Below are 12,956 nucleotides of genomic sequence, written 5' to 3'. Positions count from 1 at the left end.
TTAAAAAAAAAAAACCCGTTTCGGCGCGGGACATCTCCTTTAAGCGTCTCTGGGGGTCTAACAAAGTGGAGGGGATACCGTACTGTGCTGGGGGTCGCCTGCAGAAGACAGTCAAGAGGCAATTATGCAACGACACTACGTGTCGACCAGCGCACTATCTTGGTGTGAATGAGTGTGTAATATGTGCCAAGCTAGAGCATGCGGCCATCTTTATAATGTGCATATGTTGTGCAATATGTGGGAGCAACAACATGGTCTTGTGCACATAACACTGTGCCCGTGTGATGAACCCTTAAACACCATGCAGTGATTGTGAATGATGATGCAGTTGCTGCGGGTCCGGCACTGGTTACAGCCCCCCTCAGCGCTGGCAGTCAGTGATGGCAGAGATCAGCTGACCGCCGCCGCACATGCTGCCAGGACTGCCGGCTCCGCCCCCTCCCTCCCACGGGGCTCTCCTTCCGGGTGAGCTTTCACTTTCTCTTCTTTTTTTCCTCCTGGCCGGATCTCTTCCTGAGGTCAGCGCCCCCCTCGGAGGACGGTGTGCTTGAGAAGCGTCAGACATTTTCTGCCTGCTGCGGGTTGCTGTGAGCGGACGCCGTGGGTAAGCGCTGCTGTGGGCCGCCGCTCTGCCTACGTGTCGCTGCGGCCGGAGCTCCCCGTCCGTCGGGCCCCGGCGCTGGGCGCGACGGTCGCTGTGCCGTCCGTCCGGTGGCTGCTCCCGCACTGTGGGGGCGGCGGGAGTGAGGTCATCGCGTGACGTCATAGCTAGCGACCCCCAAGAGTTGTAGTAGGAGAAGCTGCTGTACTGCTGTGGCTCTCCACAGCCTGGGCTGTAAGTAGGGGGTCCCCACGACCTGGACCGGCGGCTGCACATCTGTGCTGGGACCTCCGCCGCAGGCCTGACTCAGGATAACAGAGGACAAAGTGCTGCGCGTTACCTTCCCATCAGGAAATCCGCGCAGCTGTGCGGAAACCGAACAGACCCCGTTCTAGTCAGTGGGGTCCGCCCGGCGCTCGTCAGTTCTGTTCTAAGACTAATGGCGCAGAAAAGCGGAACTCCGGGCGCCGATGTGAGCGCACCGTCCAGTGTCGCGGAAGAAACCTGGGCGACATACTGACGGTGGTTATTAACCCCTTAGCGGCATTCTTATATTTACAGCGAATGGGTGCAGAGAGCAGCTGAGCCCTCTAAGTACCCTGCTGGTGCCAACTATGTAATGGGGGCTTCACAGCTGCACTCAGGGTTTTGGTTTTTGTTATTCCATTTGGGGAGCAGGAAAGGGGAACCCGCGGCCGAACATATCCGACTTGGGACGGAACCGCACAGCGCCGAACGCCCGTCACTGACTGTATTTGGGTCTGTTCGCCTCCCGCTCAGCTGTCGTACTCTTTGGCAGAAGAAAAAGCGCTGAATACAGCAGTTCGTCTACCGGTATTCTGTGCCATATCTGCGACAGAACATCTGCCAACTACTTACAACAGCTGGTATGGGGGATAACCCAATGTTTAACCCTTTTACGTCAGGGTGGATATGGGACAGACACAGAAGCCAAGCCCACTAGATGCCCAGTGAATGTCGGCTGAGTCATACAGCTAATGCATCCTGCTTATGGCTTGTGTCATGACCATTTAAAGGGGTTGTCCCGAGGCAAAACATCAAAATTTTACATTAGCCCATTCCCCCTGTCACCCCCCCCCCCCCCCCCCCGGCATAAAATAGCATTTTAAAGCGGTTTTTAAACCACTTGCTACTCACCGATGTGATGAAAGATGAACCCATAAAATTCTTCTCCCAAGATGGCCGCCGGTCCTTTCCCAGGGATGCACTGCGGTTTTCTCCCATGGTGCACCGCGGGTCTTCTCCCATGGTGCACCATGGGCTCTGTGCGTTCCATTGCCGATTCCAGCCTCCTGATTGGCTGGAATTGGCACACGTGACAGGGCAGAGCTACGCAATGACGCGTAGAAGGGGGCGGAGCCAGAACGCCGCTCGTGCCCGGACTGACCAGAAGAGAGAAGACCCTTCTGCGCAAGCGCGTCTAATCGGGCGATTAGACGCTGAAATTAGACGGCACCATGGAGACGGGGACGCCAGCAACGGAGCAGGTAAGTGAATAACTTCTGTATGGCTCATAATTAATGCACGATGTATATTACAAAGTGCATTAATATGGCCATACAGAAGTGCTGAACCCCACTTGCTTTCGTGAGACACGGCCGCAGCATCTAAGCTGTAAGAGAAGCTCCTCTTGATACAATCACAGGGAGCCAATGGATAGCTATGGCAGCCCGGAAACCAGTGAATGTTTCCAGGGATTCCATGGAATTACCACTTACAGGGCTTTTCCAGACATATACTTTTGACGAGCCATCCACTGTCTGCACAGCAGAGCCGGACATCGGGGTTGGAGCAGAAAGTCTCAGACAGCTTCTCTCCCATTGAAATCAATAAGAGTGAACCAACTCTGGGCCTTCCTGCTCTGATCCTGATGATGATGCCCGCCTCGCCACACTGACAGCGGGCAGAATGATCAGCTGATCGCTGGGTATTCCAAGTGGTGGATTCTCAGTCTACTATTGACGATCTATCATCAGGATAGGTCATCATTTGCCTGGAAACCCCCTTTAAGCTCTCTGCGGCAGGACTTTAAAAGAAGGGTTTAGGAGACTTGGCAAAATTTCCCCAATGTTTCCACTTATTGCCATTATTCCACACGACCATCTAAATCCTCAGACTGGCTTCCAGATCCATTTTTGCCGACTGGCACCACCAGTAATTATTTTTTTTCTCAAAAAATGTAAAGAATCATAATTGGCACCAAAAATAGTTTGTTTTTTTTAGTCATCAATGGAAGACTAAAAAAAAAAAAAAAGAATATCAGAACATGATGATACAAAGGAATGTTTATGTAAAGAGAGGTTTTAATTTATTTATTTTTTTACTACAGTTTATTTTGTTTTACTATATTTTATTTTGCAAATCTAGTAAAACAAACAAGTATATCAGTGCAGTATCCCCATAATTGTACTGACCCACATTCTAAAGTTAAGGCCGCCTGCAGACGAGCGGGTCGGATCCGGCAGCGAGAAATCTCGCCGCGCGATCCGACCCCAGAGCCTGCAGGGGCGAGCGCGTACTCACCCGCGCCTGGCGGCCCCGGCTCTTTGATGTGCCGGCTGCGGCGCAGCCGGCGCATGCGCAGACCGGAGCCGGCGGCCAGGTGAGTGCGTGCCCCGCACAAAATTAGAACATGCCGCGGTTTGTTTGCCGCGCGAGATTTCGCGCGGCCAAACCGCGGCCGTCTGCATAGGAGTGCGTATTGTAATGCACTCCTATGCAGACTTTCAGCGGCGGAAATCCCGCGGGAAATCCCGCGGCGGGATTTCCGCTCGTCTGCAGGCGGCCTAACTTGTCATTTTTATGGCACAGTGAATGCTGAAAAATATAACCCCAAAACAATAGTGGAATTCCTGTTCTTCCACTCCCAAATTTTGTTGTTTTTTTAGAGATGAGCGAACCTACTCGGCCACGCCCCTTTTTCGCCCGAGCACCGCGATTTTCGAGTACTTCCGTACTCGGGCGAAAAGATTCGGGGGGCGCCGTGGGTGAGTGGGGGGTTGCAGCGGGGAGTGGGGGGGAGAGGGAGAGAGGGCTCTCTCCTGTTCCCCGCTGCTACACCCCGCTCCGCCACGCCTCCCAGCGCTCCCCGAATCTTTTCACCCGAGTACGGAAGTACTCGAAAATCGCGGTGCTCGATCCAGTAATTACTCGAAACGAGTATGTTCGCTCATCTCTATTGTTTTTACATTGTTTAATAAATTACATAATACATTTCATGGTGCCATTAAATTATAACTTTTACCACAAAAAAACAAAACAAGCTGCCTATATAGCTATGTTGATGGGGAAAAATGTTGTTGCCTTTGGAGGGCTGGGATTAAAGAAGAAGGGGGAAAAAACCCATGGCTGCAGCGCCCAGGATCTCTAATGTGCAGCATACGCGTTATTTGCAGATCAGCCCCTCTGGATGACAGGTATCCTTGTGCATGGCGAGTCCTGAACGTGCGGACGTCCCCTCGGCTTTTACTCCCACCAGCAGCACTTCTGCAATACCCAACTTGGCTGGTTTCTCAGCTGCCTCAGCCAGTCCGGCACTCCTCAGCCTCTCCCTGCTGCTACCCTGGAGGGATATGAGGTGCGGAGCGTCTACCAAATCTCTGGGAAATGCAGAAAATACATTCTTGCTGAAACACATGAGGAGCAGATGCAGACTTTTATAAAGATATACTTGTTAGTGCAGATAGTTACGAAATATCAGGAATACGTAGGTTTTATCTTCGCGCAATGTAACAGCTTTCCAAACTAGTGGTGTTGTGTTTTTGTTTTTTTTTTTTGTAATTTCCGTTTTGCAGTTTCGTCATGGAAACGGCAAAACGTAAAGAAAATATTATAGTTTTCAAGCCCATTGAAAACTGAAGCGGAAGGTCTTCTTCAGTTTTAATCTGTTTCTGTATTTTCTGTCTCCATTTCAGGGTTTTTTTTTCACTGGATCGAAAATGCAGACTACTGCATCTGTTTCCTGTTTTGGAAACTGCATACAGATGGAGATTATATATATCTCTAATTTTTTTATTGTATTGAATGGAAGGCCGATGGGAAGACCATCCGTTTTTTGGTGGTAGTACCTCTTGTCAATAAATGTGGTTAGCACCGTTGCCTTGCCATGCTGGGGTGCTAGGTTCAAATCTTAAGGGCAACATCAACATTGAAAAAATCTCTATACAGACAATATCCATGTTTAGATTTGAATGCAGAACTCCAGCACTGCAAGGCAGCAATGCTAACAACTGAGCCACCAAGTTGCTTCTTTTACTGCCAGAGAAATAAAAGCGCAAGAAGAATAAACACAAGGAACATAAAAAGCCAATGCAGACATCACCGTTGGTCAGATTTGAGCCTACAACTCCAGCACTGCAAGGTGGCAGTGCTAATGTCTGAGCCACCGTGCTTGAGAAGAATAAAAAATGAGAACATACAATCTCCATGCAGATGTCCATAGTCAGACATGAACCCCAGTGTTAGAAGGCAACTGTGCTAGCCATTGAGCCATCAAGCTTCTTCCTCCTGCTTCCTTCTTCGGACAAGGAGAATATCTTCCCCTTCACCTCATTCTTCTTCCCATCTGGAGGAGCAGGAGGAAGAAGTAGAAAGGGGGAGGCTCAGTCATTACTACTGTTGCTTTGCTGCGCTGGAGTCCCAGGTTCAAATTTGACCAAAGACAACATCTTTATGTATTTCATTGTTGTGTGTGTTTCTTGTTCTCCAAAGGAGAAAGAAGAACAAGCATGGTGGCTCCGTCTATAGCACTGTTGCCCTGCAGTGTTGAAGTTGAAGGTTCAAATCTAACCAAGGCCGAATTCACATGGCTGTGAAAATTGCGCGAGATTAGTGCATTGTGAGACGCACAAATACATGACCGGTTTTTGTTTTTGTATTTTTTGTTTGTTTGTTTTGTTTTCCCCCACAATGCATCACAGGAAAAGATCGCTGCATGTCCTATCATTGGATGTTCCCTCGGAACAGATCACCCATTTTCAATGAGACAGGAAAATGCATCGCAGAGCATGCAATGTGCACACAAGTGCGATGCAAGGTCTCCCATTGAAAACAATGGGAAACGCTTGCCGATCCTCCGATGTGAACTCACCGAAGTGATGGGAGACTTTTTTTTTTTTTTTGTTTACAGGAAAACTCATATCTGCTGGTACATCGCACAAGCAGGATATCGGGCTGTTTCACGGCCCAATATCAAATTCGGGCCGTCTGTAGAAAGCCCAAGGGTGATGTCTGTAATTTTTTTTTCTGGTAATAAAAAAACAAGTGTGGTGCTCAGTCATTACCGTGTTTCCCAAAATAGGACCTACCCTGATAATAAGACCTACCCCCGGTTTTCGGGGGAGGCTTGAAATATAAGGCCTCTCCCGAAAGTAAGACTTGGCTAACCTGCATAAAAAAAAATCTGCATTCACCTGGTCCGCGGCGTCCCGATGGTCTTCGGTGGCACTGCGACAAACTGTGTCCTCCCTGTCTGACAGCTGGCTTTTTCCTGGTGACGGGGCTTTGAATACCCCACCTCCTGCAAAGCAAGCACTGTGATTGGCTAATCGAACCCCAGCCAACCAATCACAGCCGGCGCCCGATGAGCCAATTACAGCCACTCACTGATGTCACCCCCCCCCCCCCACCTGAAAGTAAGACACTGTGCCTCTTTTGGGGCAAAATTAATATAAGACTGACTTATTTTTGGAGAAACACAGTAGCTTTGCTTGTAAAAGTTGTTAAAAAAGGTGGTGTTATCCTTAATGAGATTTGAACCTAGGAACCCAGCATTACAAGGCAAAATCGTGGTTTGAACCTAGCCTTAAGTTGTCATTGAGTTTTCAACAAACTTTGTATACATCTGTAGTACAGGCTAGTATAAGAAAGTTTGTAACACACGTCATTGGAGATAAATGCCCCTCCCTCCATTTACTCTGACAAGCTGCTTCAATCTGCCTTGGTAGATGAGATGTTATACAGCCGAGCGCTCCGAGTGGGGGATGAACACATCTGGATAGCTGTGTTCTTCATACCCTGCCTGTCTTCAGGGAGCGGGATACAGATGAAACAGTAGTATCAGCTGTATCCTGCTGTGAACTCCTGATAAGGCTCATGGTTGTTTTTTCAGCATGCTGTCACGATGTCAGTGCAAAAGTCGCCTGAAAGTATGGGTAAGCTTAAAAACCTTTTTGGTCAGGACTAGAGATGAGCAAGCATACTTGCTAAGGCAAATTACTCGAGCGAGCATTGCCCTTAGCGAGTACCTGCCCGCTCGTCTCTAAAGATTCGGGTGCCGGTGGGGAGGAACGGGGGGAAGATCTCTCTCTTACTCTCTCCCCCCTGCTCACTCCCGCAACTCGCCACTCTCCCCTGCCGGCACCCGAATCTTTAGAGACGAGCGGGCAGGTACTCGCTCAAGTAGTTTGCCTTAGCGAGTATGCTCGCTCATCTCTAGTCAGGACCATAAAGGGGGTTATCTCTCAATCTGATATATCAACCACAATCGCTGTGGCCTCATAACATGCATCAATAAACAGAAATGTGTAGAGATGAACTTACTTTGTACTCCCACTGCGTAGATCGTCATACTGGGCGATCCTGCAGTAGTAACATGTGACTGCTTAGGCACTCCCATTTCCCAGCAGCACAGCTCTTCTCTCCTACCTGGTCCTTTCCTGTATGCTGCCTGCCTCTCCTCCTAGAGTAGGGACAGTTGTGTATGGCTGCACTATGGCTTGCAGAGACAGGTGCAAACCTTGTTCCATTAGTAAGTGTCTACTGCACCAAGTATAATTGATGATTATCCGTTCAGTCGAGGCCGACTTTTGGTCCCTTTATGGATCATCGTTCTACTTGCTTTCCTATCCTTGTCCGGCTGGGATCCATGAAGTATTTGGGCATAAATAGTGGATTAGTTTGCCATTGCGTTCTCCACCCCTCCCCATTTATCCGGGCTTGGGACCGGCATGTAGCTAGCTATACGGCTGGGTTACTAAGTATAATTATTTTCACCTTAGCAACATTATCCATCCTTCTAATGCAAATGCTTTTTACTACGATGTTCTCCATACTAACGACCGCTGCTGGAGCTGTCTGTACCCCGTTCTGACTTTGGATAGCTTGGGGGCTGTCTGTGTAACTTATGGCATTGAGTTCTTTCAAGTTACTCCGTACAGGAGCTTTTAGATTGATTGCTACAAGCTTTCGGCAGCTCCAACAGCGATTTGGTACAGCTTTAAGGTTATAGTGGGGGTAATGGGGGCATCACAGTTCATACCTTTGTGGCAAAGGGGTTCACAAAGCAGGTTGATAAAGCAATCCGTAGTTACATTTTGCTTTTCCTCATTGGTGGTTTCAATGGATGGTCTTGGGTGCACGCAGCTTTCCTGCCACTAATTCAGCAGAGCGGTCCTTACATGGACATTGGATAAAGCATGCAGAGAGGAAAAGAGCTCCTGTCTGCGCATGCGCGGTTTGCCCAACCTCTGTGCCAGGTGAGAATTTTCCCCGCTCACAGCTGTACAAAGAGTATAGCGGTGAATGGGAAAGCATCTACGCATGCTCAGCCATTGCCGCAGTGGTTAAAACCTGAGCATGCACGGTTTTCTGGCTATGACAGATTGGCTTTTTACATGGCAGGTGATAGGAGCGAATGTGCGCATGCTTGGCCAGCAAGCAAAGAACTACCAGATCCTCGTATCCTCTGGCAACCAAAAGTAAATAGAGGGCCTAAATGGGGATTTTATGGGGCTAAAAACTAGTAAATAGTGCAACTTCTTGGTAATATATTGTATCTGATGAAATTTGAAGCTTTGTGGCATAGAGTGCACTAACCACCAATGTGATGTTGGGAATACCCCCTTAATAACGTGTTAATTACATAAGCACATCCAGATGTAAACAATGGGGATGCAAGTGAACTCGCCCTTTCATGTAAAGTGTGGCAGATAAATAATGCAGTATATGTAGCACACCAGCATTGTAACATAACGGTCACTGGGGAGTGTCAATACATTAGAGGGGTTATCCCAAAATTTACCGTAAATATTACATTTTTCTGTTAGATCATGCTAAAAAAAATTACATTTGTTTTTGGGAACATTTTAGCTTTATCCCACCACCTTGATCCCCCTGTACAGGGCGATGAAGTGGTTCCTGCTATTGCATAGGGCAGCTAGTAGGGATTGGCCCACTAGAAGCACTTTATCCCCACTGGATGTATAAGGCGGATTTTCTGAGAGGGTGTAAAACACCAGGGGGCGCCGTAAGTGTATAGTAGTAATATCTAGGAGCATTTTCAATAAATGATTCCAATTAAAAAATAGTTCTGTTTAATGTGGACCAATAGGGAAATGTAATGTTTAATCCTGGCACCATCCCTTTACTAATGTGTCTAAACTGAAAATGGTATATGTGATAGGATATGAAGTGTAGTCTGAGGGAGATGCAACAAGAATAAACTAGTTTGTACATTATGGATGTATTGTTGCGGTGCCTATTTAGGATAAAATGGGAATCCTGATGTGGTGAGCATATATAGACCTCCATCTATATCCTATTGGTGTGCTTTGGTTCTCAGTAGGCTATGACCCCCGTTGATGCATTTTATAGCGGTATAGCAGACCACTCGATCGCACCATCTTTGGGGAAAAGAGTAATGTATGAGAACCTTTAATGCTGGTGCTTCTAACCACAGTTGGTCCTGTTGTGTTGCAGGTTCCCAGTAGAGCCGGTGTGACCACTCTGCAGGTATAGGAGCGTGTTCAGTATGAGCGGCCTCTAAGAAATCCCATGCATTAATGCAGGTAAAGTGGTTTGCTGTTAATTAACTTCTAGTGATTTTTGTCAATCCTTAGTTTGTTTGTTTTTCTTAAACCATAAAATACAGTTTATTTGTATGATGGCTCCACAAAACCTGCATCAGGAAGAGGATCTAATTATGTCTGACATTGTTCCCATGTGCCATGCTTTCCCAGGACGATTGTTATTTTCCTTCATTCGGAATTATCCAGTCTCACAAAGGTTCTAAATTAGTGGAAATGGCTTGATTTTTGATGAATAAATTGGTAGCTGGTTTTTTCCTTTTGTCAGTGGGTTATACTCTAGACTGTCAACACTGTTGTATCCACGCTAATTGTGTAAGACTGTGAGTAAACACCCTATTGACAAGGGGAATGGTAACACCCAGTTGTCAATAGACATTTCCAATAAGGATAATAGAGCAACGTTCTAAGTGTGTGTGTGCCATTGTTATTTCATGGTGCATACAATTATCTACTAAAACAGACATGTCAGGAGATCTGACGGATCTCCTGTAGATATCCTTGTTTGTACATCATTGTTTCATTATACTGCCACGATTTTTTATTTTTTACATTTTTTTTTTTTTTTTTTTTTACCATAACCGACTAGATTTTTGAGCTTTGGCAATATTCATAATTGGGCTTTATTGACATCTGTGTGGGAGGCTGCATTTAGAGCCTCCGGTGCAGATCCAGCATAAAATGCTGGACTAAAAAGTCGTGCGTGCAGGACATTTACGTCTGGTAAAAATGCTGGACAGGTGTAGGAACCGAACAGACCCCATTGTAGTCAATGGGGTTCATTTAGCAGGGTTTGGTTCTGTTATGAGACGGATCCGTTCATCCAGAGGAAACGGTTTTGCTGCTTCCATAACGGAGCAGGAGAACAGAATCTTTAGCACAGATGTGAATTTAACCTTATTTTTCTCTTTTAAATTCTACATAAATGTTATAATGGCAAACTAGTCTATGCATAGACTTCTTGTTTGTCTTGCACCTTTACCCATCTGACCTTTATAAAATTAGGTCATGCACACAAATCTTCTGACTCCTACAATGGCAGCCGAAGACCAAAGCATAGTATTACTGTCATTAAAAAACAAAAAAAATCTATACTTGCTTATTCCCCCCTTGTCAGTCGTCTTCTTACTGCATCTTCTCCTGCAGCCCCCCCCCAGCGTTTCTCCTTTTACCTCCAGCTGTCAGACTCTTCTTCTTCCGGTGACGAAGCGTTCATTCTCTGCAGTATCCTTCCTGCCTAGCAGGGAGTGCCGAGCTATTGCTGAGACTTTGCATGCGCACTGTGTCTCTGCATTAGTATATGATCTCTCACTGTGAGACAGCGTGCATACAAAGTCTCGGCAATAGATCGGCATTTCTTTCTAGGCAGTGAATGTTGCATTACTAGGAACATAACCTACACTGACCTGCCGGAAGAAGAATGCAGAGAATAGACGCTCTATAACAAGAAGAGGATCCAGCCGGCTTGCAGTGAGGTAACCTGGGGGACTGGAGAAGATGTGGTAAGAAGACTGCCCGGGGAGGAATAGCTAAGTATCGGGGGGGGGGGGGGGGGGTTGTTTGATTAAATGAAAAAAACCCTTTAAGCGAGAAACTGAGCAATGTGTATATCGGTAAATATTACATTTTCTATTTACCTGTCTACACTCTGCAGCATGATTGATGGACTCCAAGCCCTGAAGAAATAGCATTGTGTACTAGCTGGGATAGCCTAGCTGCTTACATCTGGCCACATGATGTCTCTCCTCAGTCAGCGCTAAGCCGGTGAATTTGATAGTCAGTCAGTGCTTTTATGAGCATCATAACATATAAATAAACAGTCAGGGGGTTCTGGCACTACTGGACCCCCCTGACTGCAGACCATAACATGCAAGGATTTATTAGCAAGATATTTTCTTGCTAAAAAGTGCATCTTATAAATTTGAAATATATGGTAATTGGATTTCAGCTTTTATTATTATTATGGTGAAGAAGGCGCTTGCACCATTATTTGTGTCTGATAGTTTTGATACATAAGGTCACAGATATGTGAAATATAAATGTATGGGGATGTTTTTAACACTGCCAGCCTTTCTCAAGGCATACCAGTTAGAATTTTCAGGGTAACATGCATTGTATTCCTAAAGCATCAATGCCTATTGGAGAATCTCAAACGGGTTCATGAAAAATGTCAGCTTGTACCTAGTTTGGTTCACTGCCTTTCTTTAAAACAATAGTCATACAAACACAAGTGGCAGAAAACTTGTATAAATCAGCTGCACTTGATATGTTATTTTGTATGAACACCATTATTTTTAACCGCTTTCCTACCGTTGTGAAGTAATATATCTGTATATTTATGTGCTCCGTTAATATTAACGTTACAGGTAAGTGCTCAACTTCTCTACAACTCACATGGAATTTTTTTCTCTTTTACCCTTCAGGCTTTTAACCATTCGGATTCCACCATGGCAGCTGACTTCATAAGTCAAGGTCTGCCTTCTGTATTGTAACTGTTCCTTATTGTTTAAAAAAAGAAAGCATGTTTGTATTGGAGAACTCTGATATGTAAGTACTCAAACCAATTGTGTACAGTATTACTTGCACTCTTAACTTTGCTGTTACATTCATGAAAATACAGTGTTCTATTAAGCAAAAAACCCCAAGAGGGCTTATATCTCTGGGAATATTCTGGCTGTTAATGTCTCTGAGGTTTTTGCTGAGAGAATATTTTTCAGTATTTTTATAACCCTTCCCAAACACTGAATTTATAGGCCATGCTTTTAAAATCAACCCCTTCCCAATAACCTATAGACTTATTTGGATACTGTACTTTAGTATCCAATTAAATGTCAATGAACCGTGTCAGGAACATATATTGCTGTACTATGCTAACAGAGAGTTACATTATACTAGCACTAAGGCTAGGTGTACACGCCATATTGCCAGGCCGCATGCTGTCTGTGTAATTCCACATACGGCCCAGTATAGCCTTGAGGCCATGCACATGGAGGTATGAAACAACCCATGGCATGTCCTGTTCTTGTCTGTTGCATTGTCCATGTCTATGTGCTGTCCAAAGCGAGTTGTGCTAAGTTCCTGCAGTTATGGCGTGTGCACCTAGTCTGAGGGATCCAAGGGTTTTTTTCCCTATGCAGTACAATAACATTATATGAAACGCACATCCTACCAGAATGCATTGGCCAAATAAAGCATCCTACAGTGCTTAAATAATACGATGATAGAGGTCACGTACTACCGCACATATAAAGCATAAATAGCCCTATCCTACATTGATAATATTTCAGTTCTGTATGGTATATTATCACCAAAGCCTATATGAATATATAGCGGACTCAAATAATAATGCCATATAGTGGCTAAATAATACCACACACCTTGCCACGTCATGTTATCATACAATGCCCAAATAAATGCACAACTTCATACACTGCCCGACTACTACTATTGCACTTTATTTATTTGAAGGGAACCTGTCAGGTCCTCTAAGGTGTGTGTGTGTGTGTGTGTGTGTGTGTGTGTGTGTGTGT

The 12,956-nt window shown here is 45.8% G+C and overlaps 1 protein-coding gene across 3 annotated transcripts in view; it reads left to right on the top strand.

The window, feature by feature from the left end:
* Nucleotides 1-512: 512 nt before the first annotated feature.
* The window catches only part of TASOR2 (transcription activation suppressor family member 2), a 63,876-nt gene continuing 51,432 nt past the window's right edge, over nt 513-12,956 (top strand). For all 3 annotated transcript variants that reach the window (XM_066592124.1, XM_066592125.1, XM_066592123.1), the window contains exons 1-3: nt 513-604; nt 9,320-9,408; nt 11,850-11,973. Coding sequence is in view for 2 of the 3 variants with exons in the window: in XM_066592125.1 (XP_066448222.1) it covers nt 11,948-11,973 (26 nt within the window). In the remaining variant the exon portion in view is untranslated. The remainder of the gene's footprint in view (nt 605-9,319; nt 9,409-11,849; nt 11,974-12,956) is intronic.

Source organism: Eleutherodactylus coqui, chromosome 2 (genome assembly GCF_035609145.1).
Source record: "Eleutherodactylus coqui strain aEleCoq1 chromosome 2, aEleCoq1.hap1, whole genome shotgun sequence".
NCBI lineage: Eukaryota > Metazoa > Chordata > Amphibia > Anura > Eleutherodactylidae > Eleutherodactylus > Eleutherodactylus coqui.
Note: the sequence above shows the minus strand (reverse complement) of the source record. Positions and strands in the feature narration are given on the sequence as shown.